At 39.9% G+C, this 17,434-nt stretch overlaps 1 protein-coding gene across 2 annotated transcripts in view; it reads left to right on the plus strand.

The window, feature by feature from the left end:
* TP53BP2 (tumor protein p53 binding protein 2) overlaps positions 1–17,434 on the plus strand; it is a 67,172-nt gene that overhangs the window by 27,533 nt on the left and 22,205 nt on the right. For both annotated transcript variants that reach the window (XM_020879501.2, XM_070474459.1), the window contains 6 exons: positions 5,417–5,530; positions 9,035–9,117; positions 13,696–13,797; positions 15,892–16,066; positions 16,628–16,809; positions 17,171–17,335. In XM_020879501.2, the coding sequence (XP_020735160.2) occupies positions 5,417–5,530; positions 9,035–9,117; positions 13,696–13,797; positions 15,892–16,066; positions 16,628–16,809; positions 17,171–17,335 (821 nt within the window). The remainder of the gene's footprint in view (positions 1–5,416; positions 5,531–9,034; positions 9,118–13,695; positions 13,798–15,891; positions 16,067–16,627; positions 16,810–17,170; positions 17,336–17,434) is intronic.

The raw sequence follows: 17,434 nt of genomic DNA on the forward strand, positions 1-17,434 counted from the left end.
ATCTCTGAGTCTGGAGGTTTTTAGGGAGAGCTCTTTGGTATTGAGTTTCTATGGTGGCAGGAGGCAGTGGTGAAATCATAGTCATTATTTTAAGCCTTGAAATCGATCCCTTACTTAGTTCTTTGGAGCCCTGAAATGGGACAGCCTGGTTTCTTTTTGGTCCTTTAGGAGTTTGTAGATGAAGGAGTAATTTTTCACGAGTTCTGCTCTATTCCTGTACAGCTTGGGTGAGCCCTTACTGTTTCCTTTTTCTCCCCTTTGGGTGCAGTTTGTCTAAGTGCACGTTTCCCACTGTGTTCACTGCATTCACACCGTTCGGGTGTGTGACTTCAGCAAACACCCTCTGCTTCCCATGTGAGTTTTCTTAATCATCTTTAGTTGATTTTCCTACAGCTGGGTGTTGGTGAAGACTTTCTTCATTCTCCCTGAGCTGCTTACTTCACATAGGAACTAGATTAGCTCATTTTTGTAAAGAAACCCAAGTGATCCTTTTTGTTTAAAAAAAAAAAAAAATTTAAGTTTTTTTTTTGACTGCGCCGGGTCTTGGTTGCATCACATGGGCTCTTCCTTGTGGTTTGCAAGATCTTTTAGTTTTTTTCGGCATATGGGATCTAGTTCCTGACTAGGGATCGGACCTGAGCCCCCAACATTGGGAGCATGGAGTCTTGGCCACTGGACCACCAGGAAAGTCCCCCTAAATGATCCTTATTAAATGAAAATTTGTTAGTTTGACTTTCTTGTTTTAACTTTTTTATTCTACTTAGGATAAAATCCAAAGTCTAGAGTTTAGATTGTGAGGTCTTTAATGTCATCTGGCACCGTTTTCCTCCTTGCTTGCCTCCTGCAGCTGTTTTTATGTTCCTGGATAAATGAAACTGTTTCCCACCTCAGAGCCCCTGGTGCCAGCTGCTTCTGCTGCACTCCCAGATTGTCGTTGCTGGTTCCTTCTGGTCATTTGGATTGCAGCTAACACGTTGGCTCTTCGGAGGTGTTTCTTCTGAGCTTCCCCCCAAAGCAGGCACAAGATTCTCTATTACATCATCCCGGTTTGATCCTGTGCATGAGACGTGTCTGTCTGGTTTTTGTGTGTGTTTATTAATCTGCTGCCTCTTTAATCCGCATAGCCTCACACACACGCACGAGAATGTAAACTCCTTAAGAGGAGAGACCTGCTTGTCTCATTCCTTGCTGTGCCCCAGCTCAGAGGGAGTGCTCAGTAAATATTTATTGAAAGAATAAACGAGCTTCTAGCTGCTCTGGTGGCCTCCCTGCATTCTGCAAATAACTTGCCCGAAGAAAAGTGATTGAGACCATGCACTGTGAGCTTCCTCACTCTCCTCCCCCGGTGCTTGCCTCAGGTTCCTCTGGATGTGCGCCCACCCTTCTTTCTGACTTTCTTCCTTTGCCAAGGCTCACCCTCTCCCTTGAAACTCTTGATTCCACTGTTTCCCTTTCCTCTCTAGTATCTTGCTCACTTGGGTTCAGTAGCCCTTGCTATGTAATGAGGATGTTTAAAGGATTTTCTTTCTTCTATTTTTTTTTAGTTAAAAAAAAAGAGACCACATGAATGGATTCTTTTTTGTAAGGCAAATAATACAGATGGAATGGAAATCTCTCCCACAAGCCCATCTTGTGTTGCTTGATGTATAATTGCTTATAATTTTAGCAGATAACTTTTCAGACTTTTCTCTGTAACTATAGAAATAGTTTTGTGTCCTCTCTTATTTTTTCTTCATGTAACAGTATCATACATCTCGATATCTGCAATTTCTCACTTTAACTTACAGTATAGCTTGGAGGTCTTTTCTGATTAGTCTTTTCTGATTCTTGTAGGTCTTTTCTACACCATTGTTTTTAATTATCATAATTTTCCATACTATTATGCACAAACTGCAGTTAATCTCTAACCATTTCTTTATTCACTAACATTTAAATTAATTCTCTTGTTTCTATAAATGCTGCAGGAGAAGGTCTTGTAGGAGCCTTTTGGTCATGTGCAAACATTTCTTTAGGGTAGATAACCCAGAAGTGGGATTGCTTGCTTAAAGGTTCACACATTTTAAATTTGAATATATTTCACCAGATTTCCCTCAGCAAAGGCTGTAGAAATTCACACTTCTACCAGTAATTTCTAAAAGTATCCCTCATCAAAAAAAGATACTAATACAATAAAATTCTTACTTTTGCTAAGCTGATGCTGAAGTTGCTCATTTTTCATTTGTCTACTGGCCACTTGGATTTCCATTGGAACAAAAAAAAGATTGTTTCATCATAGTCTTTGCTCATGTCTCTTTTGACTTTTGCCTTTTTCCTTCTTGATTTGTCGGTGTTATAGAAAAACACAACTCTTCTAGAACTCAGGCCTAGTTGTATGTTGTTTAAAAAAGTCTTTTCTTTATGTCAAGGCTGGAAACATAGTCTGCTGTTGTTTTGTACCATTAAGTTTTAAAGTTTTTTCCCTTCCCTCCTCACCCTCCCCTTCTTCTTTCTCATTAATTTTTCTGACTAGTGTAAATTAGAGATCTAATATTTTTCCCCCAGGTGGATAGTGAATTTTTTTAAGTGTTTTATTGAAAACACTTGGTTTCTTCCTTACTGATGTGAAACTTCACTTCATATTCTTGTTATATCTCATAGGAAGTATGTTTCTATAAGCTTCAGCCAGTTACTTTTATTTTTTTTCTTCTATTTATGATAGGACCAAATAGTTGTGTTTTTTTTTTAATTTAATTTTTCTTAGTTTTTAAATTATGAAAATATGATAACTCATTTACAGAGACTTAGGAAATATAGAACAGGGTTACATATAGTTCCACTATACATTGCAATCATTTTTTTAGTAAATAAATTTTTTACTTGGAGTTTCAATATCAAACCCTCAAAAATTAATAAAATGAATATACAGAGAAGTAGAAGGATATAGTAGGCCTGAAAAGTACTATGAACCACTTCAAGATAATTAAGAATTATACAATTTTTACACAGCAGTAGCATACTCTTAGGTTCCCATAGACTGTAACCTAGGAGAGAGTGGAATACATCCAGTGACATGAGACCAGATGCAAAAATTTGATGAGGACCAAATAGTTTAAGTTTACTCTAGTTTTATAATAGATTAGGTATCTGTAAAGGCAGCTGCTTATTTCATTGTGCTCCTGTACTGTTCTTGCATATTTTCTTTTTCAGATATGTTTTAGAATTGAAAGTTTCCATGAAAAGTTCTTTGGGAATTTTGATTGGTTGCAGAGAACTCATAATTAATTTGAAGGTTCTTTGTATGATGTTGTGATTAAGAGCAAGGTCATGGGTATCAGCATCTTGTCTCTTCATTTACTAGCTTTATAACTTCAGACAAGATACTTAATCTCTATAATCCTTACTTTTTTTCCTACAGAATTGGGATAATAAATGAATCTATTGCCAGGATTGTGTGAGAATCCTGGGAGCTGACATTTGAAGGGGGCTTAGCATAGGCCCTGGCGCATTTAGTGTTCACACTCAACAAGTAATAGCTGTTACGTTTTCAACTCCTCTTTTTTTTTTTTTTTTTGCTGTAACTTGTCCAAGGTGTGCCATTTTAAAAATAGTAAATCTGTTACTTCTACTTTGTTAGCTTCTCAAGTTTCCCATTTCCTTTAACTGTCTTTTAAAATAAGTAGCTTTTGGGACTTCCTTGGCAGTCCAGTGGTTAAGACTGTGCATCCAACACAGAGGACACAGGTTCGATCCCTCTGCAGGGAGCTGAGATCCCACATGCCGCTTGTAAAAAACGGTAGCTTTCATTTGCCATCTCCATTTTCTCACTCCCCACTGGTTTATTTGCTGAGAGAATGTATCTTGGATTCTTGTTATTTGCTAGGAACTGTGCTTGACTATAAAGAAGAGAAAGATGAAAGTGTGCTGTCAGAGTAAAAGCAGGAATTAGCAGACATTTCTCTCATACAGGGTGATGACTTCAGGAACAGATGAAGGTGCTCCATCTGCCGAAGGAGAAGAGGGTGCTGGGGACAGTTCTCAGTGCTGGAAATGGCTTGTTCAAAGTCACATAGGCATGGATGCCAGGACGAGGGACGGGTTTCATTGGAGCATGGGGTAAATGGGTGGCTTTGAGAACCTTTGAAGTGTATTTAAGCTTGTGCTGGCCTAAGTCTGATATATACATTTTGTCACTGAGGCCATTAGGACCTTAGCTTCTAGACCTAGAAGGTCCACACTCAACATGGACTGGAAGTCACTTCATCTCTTTTGAAATAAAGTGTGTGTGTGTGTGTGTGTGTGTGTGTGTGTGTGTGAGAGAGAGAGAGAGTGATTTTTGTTTTTGTGAGGAGGTGGAGGGTCTGCATGGACTGGAAATCACTTCATTTCTTTTGAAATAAAGTGTGTGTGTGTGTATGATTTTTGTTTTTGTGAGGAGGTGGAAGGGCTGCCCAGAATTTCTTTCAGGAAGGTATCTGCTCAGCTCAGGGTGTTTCCTCTTGGGGGAGTCTTAGTTAGACTTTCTCTGGTTTAGAGAAGAGGGTATCTGTGTCTACTTATTACCTCATGTTGCTGTAAATAGAACCCAAGCTGTACTTTGTTGCCACCAAGCCGATTAAGTTCAGGGTTAGTTCACAGAATTGGCTGCTGAACCTTTGGCTGCTCCCTTGTGTGCCCATGTTGTTTATTTAAGGTACTCAGTGTCCTTGATTACTGACAAGTGCATTGAATTGGGGGGGGGGGGGCATTGCAGCATTCTTACATTAGAAATGATTTCTTTGATTTTAAACCGTTGGCATCCTCAAACAGTATATTTGGGTTTTATGTTCAGATTCCTTAAGATTGGAAGATTACAGTTCCCATGTAGTAGAGTATTTAGCTATGCCTCTTTTTTTTTTTTTTTTTTTTTTTTTTTGTCTCAAGGAATATTTTCAGGGCAGTAAACAGACTTTTGTTTGGAAATGCATGTGTATGATTTTTTTTTTTTAAACATGGTTTGTAAAATTGTCAAAAAAAATCCCCAATAGAAAGAAAAGGCTGTTTAGAAAGTTGTTTTTAAGTTTTCGTTCATATACCTGGAGAATCATAGAACTATTAGAGTTAACAGAGACCTCAGAGACCATCGTGTGAAATAGATGACAGGAACTCTGGAACCTGCAGAGCTTCACGGCCTGCCTTGAACTAGTGAGGGGCCACTGAATCCAACTCCTGAGCTGTAGCCGGTGGCCCTGACCCCGTCCTTTCCTACCCCCATATTCCACCCGGCTTTGACCCTGATTATGTGGGTGGTAAGCTGGTGATACTTCATTTTCTAAGGGTTCTTTTTTTTTTTTAAAAAGGTCCTTGATAGTATTTTCTTCATTCATAATGCATTATTTGTATGAAGGGTAGACAGTAAGTGATGTGTTACCAGGTAACATGATTTGTTCGTTTCTTTTAGAACGTCCAGTTGCCGATAATGAGCGAATGTTCGACGTCCTGCAGCGGTTTGGAAGTCAGAGGAGTGAAGTTCGGTTCTTCCTTCGCCACGAACGCCCCCCTGGTAGGGATGTTGGTAGGTAGCATCCCTGTTGATCATGACAAAGATTCAGACTTCAGTTTCATGCTCGGGAGAGGTGACCCGTGATCAGGAGCAGGCAGTTTGATGGATGAGTGAGCAAGAAGCAAGGGGGAACAGTGAGGATAGCCCTCTCTCCCAAGCCCTGACTCTATAGCGTGGGCAGAAAAGGGTGTGGTTCTGTTTGTTGTGTTTTGTTGGAAGATGGGAAAAGCTTGATGACAGGTTTTTTTTTTTTTTTAATGTTTTATTTTTTGGCTGCACCACACGGCATGTGAAATCATAGTTCCCCCACCAGGGATCAGTCCCGTGTCCCCTGCCTTGGAAGAACAGTCTTAATCACCAGACCACCAAGGAAGTCCCCTGACTACAGCTCTTAATATGGGCGGGAAGGAAAGGAGTCAGTAGAGCAGGGGTTTGAAATACAAGGAGGAAGGGAATGCTCGATGGGCAAGTTAGCCAGGGGGAAATTTGGGGGCGAGGGGGGCGAGGAGTGAGTTAGGAGGGTAAGGAAAGGGTCTGTTCCATTTTAACAGGGTGGAAGGGAAGCTTCCCAGAGGCAGTAAATGGGTGCTGTCTATGGGAGCAGTGGGAGGGGCCTCTCATCTGAAAACGCTTGTTTTCTCTGAGGGAGGAGGCCCTGGTGGAGACTAGGAGAGAGTGTGGCCAGGGGACCGGCAGGCCAGGGCCCCTAGCGGACAGTGGAGATGAGGCACCAGGAGCCCACGGGTGAGTTTGCCGCGGTGGTGCTCTGTACCCCAGAGGGTCGTAGAGGAGAAGATGGTGGGATGGACCCAAGGTTGGCATTTGGCCAGACAAGTTCAGTGGAAAGTTGGTGAGACGAGGAGAAACAGGATGTTGGCGAGATGGCATTCAGGCAGAGATGGGGATGAAGTGAAGGCAGAGGGGCTGCAGGGAAAGAAACTGCAAGTTTCAGGTTATTGAACAGGTATAGCGAGAGGTAACTGCGGTCAAAAAGTAAGAAGTTTGAATTTAACATGTCAGGAAGAGGGCATTTCGAGATAACGTGGTCTTGTACTGGACCATGAAATAAACCTGAATTAGAGAGGAGACAGGAAGTTGTGGATATGAGAGGCAAGCTTTTAGATGGTGAGGTCTTCCAAAATGAAGGGGGGACTTGGGCAAAGAGAACGGGGAGGGGGGGGGTCATATGGTCACATCTGCTATGACTGAGAGTTGTGACCAGAGTTTCTAGATGATGGTAAGCAGAGGGTAGAAGGTGAAATGTGGAGATCAGAAATGGTGGGCTGAAAGCAGCACTAGACATTGAGAACAGTCAAACCTGTGACTCTGGAGGTCTCATAGGATGTAGGAGAGAAAACAGTTTCAAGTCTTGAGATCTGTAGGGAAGCCTTTGTTCTCAGCGGAAAGCCATTGGTTGGAGCTGGGTTACTAGGTGTTTTTAAAAATGTTGGGATGCTTAAAGTGGAAAGTTGAAGGTTTGTGACTTTAGTATATATTGAAAAATTCTTGAGAGTTAGAATGCCGATAACAGAGGTTAATTATTACATGTTACAGAATTTAAGTTTTATTCCTTTAGTACAGATGTCCATATGGCAGCCATTTGACAATATCAGAGGTGTGAGAGACCCCAGAATTGACTTGGTCTGGTCTCTTCTGCTCTATAGATGAGAAACGCTGATACTTAAGGGTGAGATGCCTTGTCAGAGGCCACATACCAGGAGGCAGAGCCAGGAGGGGAACCTGAGTCTCCTTATCCTGGCTGGTTCCTCGGCCTTTGGGCTTCACTGTGTCTGTAATTCTATTTTAAATAAACATGCATTTTTCCCCCCAAAGCTGCCTTGTTTTTTGTGATTTTGACATCTGCATCTAATTTTTATTTTGCTCTTTATTTACATTATTGGATATATCTCCTGTTAATCAATTAGTTGAATTTTCTCCCTTCATCCTTCAGTTCAAATATCTTCCTCTGTGGTACCTGGTAAATTATTAAATAGCTTCTCAATAGTGCAATATGCAGTTTCAGTGTGTCTGCAATGTGAGAAATACAATCTGAAGATAAAGGTGCTGTTTTTACATTGTTGCAAAACACCAGTGCCACATAGTGTCAAAACTGGGATAAAACTGGGATTAAACAGGATTGCTCTTTAGTGTCAACCTTTGTGGTTCTAGACGTCTAGATTACAGATTAAGAGACTGTTACTGTATTCTTTTTCTGGTTTAACTAGGACCTGTGACCCAGAATGTATGACTTTTCTTTTTTTGGCTACACCATGCAGCATGTGACCCAACCAGGGGTCAAACCCATGCCCCCTTCAGTGAAGGTGCTGAGTCAACCTCTGGACCACCACCATGGAAATCCATTACCTTTTTCTCTTTTTTTAATATGACATTATTTCCAAAGCTCTTGCTTTTTATTCTAATTATGTGACTGAACATGCCAGTTCAGTTGCTCTCTCTTGGAGGCAGCAAAGAAAGCAATTATTCCTGAATGATAGATTTTTCTTTTTTCTAGCAGAAATATTGTGACAGGTACCTGAGCTATTTTGCCAGAAAAATGAACAGTTTTAAAAGTAAAGCTGAGAAAATGTTGGAATTAGGTATAAGTATGGTACGTGGCTCTGAGGATAGACATATTTATTTACTTATTTGTGGGAATTTGTGCCAAGCTTCCAGGCAGATACCACAAACATTTGATTCAGAGGAAATTTTAATCTAAAACTAGTTGGGAAGTAGTTTAGTTTTTTTTCTCTAACATCTGGTAAGTACAGTTATGAGCTTAATTTCATGTATTTAAGAAACTCTCTGTGATATTTTGCAATTTATCAGTTTAAGTTAAAACTCTTTTCTCATCATGATACATTAAGTGACACTGAGAAACATATATTTGGACCTGAAAAGTTCTTTTTACCCAAAAAAGCAGAATGTACAGTTTGCCAACTAGTACTTTGCCATGCTAAGAAAATGAAATTTTTTTTACTTAAATGGGGAAGTACTTGCTAGTACTTAGGAATTACCGCAAAATTCGAAACACTACTTGTTCTGTTTCAATTGCTTCCTTCCCGTGGAAGTTACACACACTTTAATGAGTACAAGGGTGGGTTGATTAATTTTCACCTATTTCTTTCAGTGAGACTATTCCCAATTTTATTTCTGAGTAGCTAAATAGAGAACTGGGAACAGACAGTGTAGGCAAATGGTATGAGTGACCCATAATAAGAAGTATATTTATATTCTTAATTTTTCTCCTTTAGCACCTGACTCATGCAGCTTTTCTAGGGAATGGTTAGCATGTGACGTTTTCTAGTGCTGACTATTCACTGTTCCAAGTAAAGTTTTCTAGAACAGGTTGAATCTGTGAGACCTTAACTTCATTGGTATTAGAAAGTATTGATATTTTAAGTATATTTTCAACTTAAAGTACTAGAGAACATTAATAACATAACTGAGAAATGAACTGGTACTTAAAATATCTGTCACCTCTAGTGTTAATGCATACTTTTTGAATTTTGTGCTTAGTGAGTGGACCAAGGTCTCAGGATCCAAGTTTAAAAAGAAATGGTGTAAAAGTTCCAGGTGAACATCGAAGAAAGGAGAATGGCGTAAGTGATCATTTTACCCATTTGTGTTTGGACCACAGTGATGCTGTTTTTTTAACTTTTAATTTCATTCACTGTTACTTTTTTATTCAGTAGGTGATTAAGGGCAACCCTTTTTTAAAGGCTTATTTTAAATTTATTTCATGAGAAAGTGATTAATGATCTCTATGGTTATTGAAATACCCAACAACCTTAGGTAGGCAGATGATACCATTCTAATGGCAAAGAGTGAAGAGGAACTAAAGAGCCTCTTGATGAGGGTGAAAGAGGAGAGTGAAAAAGCTGGCTTGAAACTCAACATTCAAAAACCAAAGATCTTGGCATCTGGGCCCATCACTTCATGGCACATAGAAAGGGAAAAAGTAGAAGCAGTGACAGATTTTATTTTCTTGGGCTCCAAAATCATTGCGGATGGTGACTTCAGCCATGAAATTAAAATACGCTTGCTCCTTGGAAGGAAAGCTGTGACAAGCCCAGACAGCAATTGAAAAAGCAGAGACATCATTTTGGTGACAAATGTCTATTTAGTCAAAGCTGTAGTTTTTCCAGTAGTCATGTTTGGATGGGAGAGTTGAACCATGAAGAAGACTGAGTGCCAAAGAATTGATGCTTTTGAACTGTGGTGCTAGAGAAGACTCTTGAGAGTCCCTTGGACTGCAAGGAGATCAAACCAGTCAATCCTGAGGGAAATCAACCCTGAATATTCATTGGAAGGACTGATGCTGAAGCAGAAGCTTCAGTACTTTGCCCACCTGATGTGAAGAGCTGACTCACTGGATAAGACCCTGATACTGAGAATGATTGAAGGCAAAAGGAGAAAGGATGGCAGGATGAAATGGTTACATTGCATCACTGACTCAATGGACATGAATTTTAACAAACTCTGGAAGATAGTGTAGGAAAGAGAAGCCTGGACTGCTGAAAGTCCATAGGGTCACAGAGAGACACAACTTCATGACTGTACAACAACAGCGTGGCTGTTAAAAAAAGTCAGATGCTGGATATATCACAAATACAGAACAAGTATTGAATAAGTTCGAGGAAGTATTTGTTTTTTTTGGTGATTTTATTTGTTGCTGTTATTGCTTTTATCATTAATGATATATAATGCTCTTGCTATTGCATATGAATTTTAGCAGGTGTCTTTGGGACTCCTTGTAGACATTTTCTTTTCAGAGCTTAGAATTTTTAACCTTGTTAGGGATTAGCTAAATTACCTCTCCAATCCACACTGCTTTTATTCCACCTTCCCCAAATTCTTCCTATTTCTCTTCTTTGATCTCATAGTTATCTTAGTGATGAAAGGCTGATATGAGGATAACAAAAATGGTCTGACTGTTAATGAGATTTCAGTGTATCTTGACACAATGTATCTTTCCCCATCACTGGATTTTTATTTTTTTTTAAATGATTGATTTATTTTTTGGCCTTGCCGTGAGACATGCAAAATTGTAGTTCTCCAACTAGGGATCAAACCCGTGCCCCCCACAGTGGTAGCTTGGAGTCTTAACCACTGGACTGCCAGGGAAGTCCCATCACTGTTTGTTTTTTTTTTTTAGTTTTTTTAAATTATGAAAATATTATAACACTTAAACAATTTTTTTAAATTTATTTATTGGCTGTTCTGGGTCTTTGTTGCTGCTTGGGCTCTTCTCTCATCGCAGCAAGTAGGGGTTCCTGTCTAGTTGCATTGTGTGGGCTTTTCATGTAGTGACTTCTGTTGTTGCAGAGTATGGACTCTCTGGCCCACAGGCTTCAATAGTTGCAGTTCCCAGGTTCTAGGGCACAGGCTCAATAATATTTGTGGCACACAGGCTTAGTTGCTCCGTAGCATGTGGGATCTTCCCGGACCAGGGATTAAACCTGTATCTCCTGCATTGGCAGGTGAATCCTTCACTACTAAGCCACCAGGGAAGCCCCCTTCACTGGGTTTTTAAATAATGTCTTTATTAATATATAATTGACGTGTAATAAACTATACATAGGGCTTCTCTGATGGCTCAGATGATAAAGAATCTGCCTGTAATGTGCGAGACCTGGGTTCATTCAGTCCCTGGGTTGGGAAGATCCCTGGGAGAAGGGAATGGCAACCCCCTCCAGAGTTCTTGCCTGGGGAATTCCATGGACAGAGGAGCCTGGCAGGCTCTGTGGGGTCGAAAAGAATTGGACGTGACTAAGTGACTAACACAACACAACAACAAACAAGCTGCTCACATGTTGGGTATACATTTTGATGAGTTTTGACTTGTGTACACCTCTGAAGCTGTCACCATAATCAAGATAATGAACATATTTGATCACCCCCCCCCAAAAGAGTTTCCTTATATTCTTTTGTAATCGTTCCTTCTTGCCTCCCTTCCCATCCTCAGGGAACTGCTAGGTGGTCTGCTGTCTGTCACCATAAATTAGTTTTGTTTTCCAGAATCTAGGATAAATGGAGTCATTCAGTATATACTCTTTCTGTCTGCATTTGCTCAGGATAAATAGTTTGAGGTTTATTCATTTTGTTGTGTATCAGTAGTTGATTCCTTTGTATTGCTAAGAGATAATCTGTTGTCTGGTTATACCACTCCTTATCCATTCCTCTGTTGATGGACATTTTGATTGTTTACAGTTATTCTATATCATGCTGTGATAAGTACTTGGATATACATCTTTGTATGGACATATGCTTTTATTAATATTTCTCTTAAGTAAATACTTAGGAGTAGAATGGTTCGTTCATTTGTTAACTTTTTAAGAAGCTGTCAGACTGATTTCCAAAGTGATTGTTTTATCGTCCTCATCAGAGAGTTCTAGTTTTTCCACATCCTTGCCAACATTTGGTATGGTCAGTCCTTTTAATTTTGGCTTCTGCTAGGTGTGTGGTGGTAGTACATTCTGGTTTTATTTTGTATTTCTCTGATGGTTAATGGTATTGGGCATCTATCATGTGGTTATTTGCCATTCATATATTGTCTTTAGTGAAGTGTTAATATTTGTTCACTTTTTTTTTTTTAATCATATTGCAGGGCTTTTGGGATTTCACTTTCCCAGCCAGGTTTTGAATCCAGGACATGGCAGTGAGATAACTGAATCCTAACCTTTAGACCACTAGGGAACTTCCTGTTCACCTCTTCTGCTTATCTTTTTCATGATTGGGTTGCTTGCTTCCTTATTGAGTTTAAGAGTTCTTTATATATGCTGGATCCAAGGTTTTTTATTAGATAATTGGCAAATATTTTTCCCAGTCTATGACTTCAATACAGTATAATTAATCAGCTTAGAAGTTTTAGATCTTACATGTGAGTTTAGGATCCATTTTGAATTAACATTTGCATATATTGTGAGAGAAGTGCATTTTGTTTATTGTGTATGGATATCCAGTTGTACCAGCAGTATTTGTTGAAAAGACTATTCCTTCTCTACTCAATTGCCCATTCTCTTAACTCAGTTACCAGTGTATGTGTGGGTCTGTTTTTGTACTCTGCCTTCTGTTTCATTGATCTGTTTATCTAACATGATATCAGTAACACAATGTATTGATTACTAAAGCGTGGTTAGTCTTGAAGTCAGGCAGCGTATGTTTTCTAACTCTTCTTTTCGAAGTTGTTTTGGCTATTCTGTATCATTTGTACTTCCATATGAAATTGTAGAATTTGCCAATTGATTTATTTGTTTATAAATCAGAGTCGGTATTCTCTTGACTCTGTAGGTCACTATGGGAGACATTGCCATCTTGACAGTATTGAGCTTTTTAGTTCACAAGCACCACATTATTCCTCCCCAAATAGGTCTTCTCTCAGCCATGTTTTGAAGTTTTCAGTGTCAGGCCTGAGCATCTGTCAGATTTATTCTTGAGTGCTTCATAGTTTTTATGCTGTTAATGATATTAAAAAATTTCTTTTTTCGGTTTCTGGGTGTTGCTAATGTATAGAGATATAGTTGATTTTGGCATATTGATGTTTTATCCTGCATTCTTGCTAAATAACTTATTAGTTCTGGTAGCTTTTTATAGATTCCATAGACTTTTCTTCATAGATGATTATATTGTCTTTGAGTAAAGACAGAAGATTTTTCCCTTTGCAATCTGGATATAGTTTCTTTCTTCTTGCCTTCCTTTCTTTCTAGCCAGAACCTCTTAGGATCATGTCGAATGGATGTTTAGGGAGTATAGTAGACATCTTGCTTTGTCTCTGATGACCTACTGTATCTTGAATTTTTTAAATTCCAGTGTTACATTTTTTAAAGGATGTTTTGATGACTGTATTCCAAGTTTGCTGCCAAATACCCCAACATCATGTTTGATATGGTCAAACACTGCCTTCCTAATTTAACTATAGAACAAGGTGATTCCAAATTGTTCCATTTGTGTCAGTACTGAAACTATTTAACTTAAATTTACAACTTAAAAGAGTCTGTGTATCATTATGTTTTAAATCTTACTAAGTCAATATGGGAATATTAATATAAAAATTAATGACTTCTTTAATATGATGGGAGAAAAATAGCCAAATAATTTTGTCATGATTGCATGATTTGAGGGAGGAGTCTCCATGATCATTTTATACTGAGTTGGAGTATTTGCACTTTTTTTGGTAGGTTAATAGTCCTAGAATGGATCTGACACTTGCTGAACTTCAGGAAATGGCATCCCGCCAGCAGCAACAGATTGAGGCCCAGCAACAAATGCTGGCCACTAAGGTAATGGCCATGTTTTCAGAGACCTAGCAGGCCACTCCCGTTCATGTGTAAGTAAAGCTGTTTGCACTCCACCCTTGCTAGTAAGCTGGTTCCCTCAAATATGAGTTGATAACATCAGCCTGACAGGTATCTGCCGTGTGGTGCTTTCTTCTCTTCAATGTAGCGTTTTGTAGAAATCCTGAAATCATTCAGTTGTTTTAGATCCTCCTTGCCCCGATCCTGATCAAAGTTAACCACGCTATGCTGAGTGTCAGTAAAACAGGGAAGGCATAAAGAGCCTTTCAGCTTTGCTTGCAGGTGCTAGCCTGGGCTGACTTCATCTTGAATCGGGAGGAACTTCAAAGTCTCATGCTCACCTGTCCCCAGCTGCTACTTGGCACCGATAACAGGCTGCTTGCCTCTACTTGGGGACATGCTCCACCCACAAATTAAAGCTTGTCCTCTCCTTGAACAGAGAAAATATGGGAAGTTTCTCCATTACACTCAAAAGCAGTCTTCCTGCGGGTGCTCCTGCCAGCCTTGGGCTAATAGTCTACAGCTGTCGTCACGGTTTCTGAAGGGCTGAAATATTTTAGGCTTTGCAGGCTGTACAGTCTCAGCTCTGCATTTGTGGCTGGAAAGCAGCCATAAACAATGGGTGAACGAATGGATGTGGCCATGTGCCAAGAGAACTTTGCTTACGAACACAGACAATAGGCTGTGTAGTCTGTCAGCCTTGGTCTAAACACTCAGTGTCTTTGCTGACCAGTCTTTGAGGGTCTGTACGTTCACTGACACTGGGGTGGACACCTGAGAGTTTGAGTAGCAAGGTCCCCAGCACGGCTTTGAAGTGATGGCCAGGGATTTTTCAACATCATTCTCAGCACGCACTGTGGCCTTCCCTGTAATACTTCGTAGGGTTCCTATGCATCCTTTTCTTTTCTTAACACTTAAAATATGTATTGAAGTTACAAATCAAACTTTTCCATATGGTTCCCATGTAGAAAACACAATATTTAAAGGTATTCAATAGCTATTTTTTTATACATCAGAGGGTTAGTGGCCTCAAATGTACCTGTGCATCCTTTTCTACTTTTGATGCTAGACACCTGCTTTTTCGAAATCCTATGTAACGTTGCTTCTCATACTTTTAACGTGCATATGAATCACCTAGGGATTTTGTTAAAAATGCATGTTCTGATTCAGTCGGTGTGGGTTGGGGGTCTGTCATTTTGCATTTCTAATGTGATCCCATGTGGTGCTGATGCAGCATTCCTTGAGTAGCAAGGACATGAATTCAAATAAAAAATTCGATTGTTAATAGAATAAATCTTTAAAATCAAGGTCTTATTTTGAAACTGTGTTCTTGTATGTGCTAGCCACCCAGATCTGAGAAGTTTACTCTTGAGTATAAATTGTGTGGCTCTGTTTATCCTCAGTTGAAATTTTAGATATAATAGGAATAAAATTGTAAGTTGCATAATTACAGTTTTCTAAAGGCATTCTTTAGAAAGTAGTTCTTTGGCTCTTTACTCAGGGTACCGAGTGTGCCCTAACTATGTAAGATGCTGTTCACAGAGATTTCCATTGCACGTTGCATCGAATCCTCACTGCAGCCCTAGAGGGACTAGTGATCATCTCATTTTATAGGTGAAGACACAGACTTGTGGACTCAATGAGGTTATGTAATTTGCCCCAAAGTCTCATAGCTAATAAGTGGCAGAGCTTGAGTCTGAATCCAAATTTAACTTCAAAGTGTGTCATTTAATAACTTTCTTTTACTGCTTCCCATCTCTGCATGAGCTCCTTCTTAAAATTAATGGCTGCAGCTCATGAAAACTAGTTCACAGATCACTGCTTGCTTGCTGCAAAAAGACCACTTAGATAACAGTACTGATTCCTGGATCTTACCGCCTTAAGAAGTAGATTCTAGGGTTGAGCTCAGGAGCATGTTTTTCACAAACTCCCCAGGTGGTTCTGATGGCAGGGTGAGGACAGATGGTAAGACCAGAGCGATGCCATAGATACGCGTCAGTCTGGGCATCTCAGGGTGTGATTGTAGGTTAGTGGTCTGCTGTTTAAAATGACAAGTTTGATGATGGCTTATATCTTTAGGAACAGCGGTTGAAGTTTTTGAAACAGCAAGATCAGCGTCAACAGCAACAAGCAGCTGAACAAGAAAAGCTTAAGAGGCTCAAAGAAATAGCTGAGAATCAGGAAGCGAAGCTGAAAAAAGTGAGAGCACTTAAAGGCCACGTGGAACAGAAGAGGCTAAGCAATGGGAAACTTGGTGAGTTGTCCCAGTAAGTTTACTTCAGTGCTAAATGCTGCAAACTGTTTGTGTATAGAAAAACCCTGGTGTAGGAAGTTTGTATAAATTCGTAATAAGTAAGAGGACTAAGATGAGACTTTGTATGTAGGTCACTTTAAAAGGAATTTTTGGGAAAAGTATAATTCACTGAAGTTTTGAAGCTGCTGGTTCCCCTGAATTGAATTCAGCTATTGAATGTTTTAGACAAGGTTGCTTTTAGGAAAATAGAGTAGTAGTTTTTTTTTTTTCTGTCTCTCAAAATATTTTTGTGACTGAAGGTTCAATGAAGGCAAGGATTTTTATTCATATTAATAGCTCCATTGATTATAATACCATTTTAATTAAAACTTTAGTGATTTGGTTTATAGATGTCTTTGTTGGTTTCAGTTGCTTATAAAGGAATCGGTTGGTTCTAGAACACTTCTGAAAATTTTCTTTGCTTTTTATGAGAAAGTTTATGGTACATCTTAGGTTGCCCGGGAAGCGATCCCTTCTCATTTTTCTTTTCAACAATTGTTGCTTTTCTCATTCTTCCTTTAGTGGAGGAAATTGAACAGATGAATAGTTTGTTCCAGCAAAAGCAGAGGGAGCTTGTTCTGGCTGTGTCAAAAGTAGAGGAACTTACGAGACAACTGGAGATGCTGAAGAACGGCAGGATTGACGGTCACCATGACAACCAGTCCGCGGTGGCTGAGCTCGATCGGCTCTACAAGGAGCTTCAGGTAAACAGTGGCCTCTTGTGACATTCCGGTGGCACCTCTTCTCCAGCCCCACAGCATTGTCCACATACAGGCCAGGAAGTCCTGGATTTCCACCTCTTTTCCTTAAAGGGGTGGGGACGGGGAGGAAGACCTAAGCTCCACAGAATCCAGAATAAACTTTATGATACCTCAGACAGGAAACTTGAGGCCTTCATTGTGACCACAGCTGGTGGTCTAGCACTTCATTTTAAACCATGAGATGAGAAGTGTGGAGGGACCGTACATTTTTAGAAATTATATAATAGTGAACCGTGTGATTATCTGTTTGGGAAATTTTTCTGCCTACTCCTCGGCTACTTTTTTCTCCCCTAATTTTACTCAGTTAAGAAACAAACTGAACCAGGAGCAGAATGCCAAGCTGCAACAACAGAGGGAGTGTTTGAATAAGCGCAATTCAGAAGTGGCGGTGATGGACAAGCGTGTTAATGAGCTCAGGGACCGGCTGTGGAAGAAGAAGGCGGCCCTGCAGCAGAAAGAGAACCTTCCAGTAAGTGCGCGGTTGGCCGGGGCCAGGGGGAGGGGACAGTGACCATCCCAGTGAGGCCGGTGCTTGCGTATTTCAGAAACACTGCTGGGTGCATCCTTG

This window comes from Odocoileus virginianus, chromosome 11 (genome assembly GCF_023699985.2).
Source record: "Odocoileus virginianus isolate 20LAN1187 ecotype Illinois chromosome 11, Ovbor_1.2, whole genome shotgun sequence".
Lineage (NCBI taxonomy): Eukaryota > Metazoa > Chordata > Mammalia > Artiodactyla > Cervidae > Odocoileus > Odocoileus virginianus.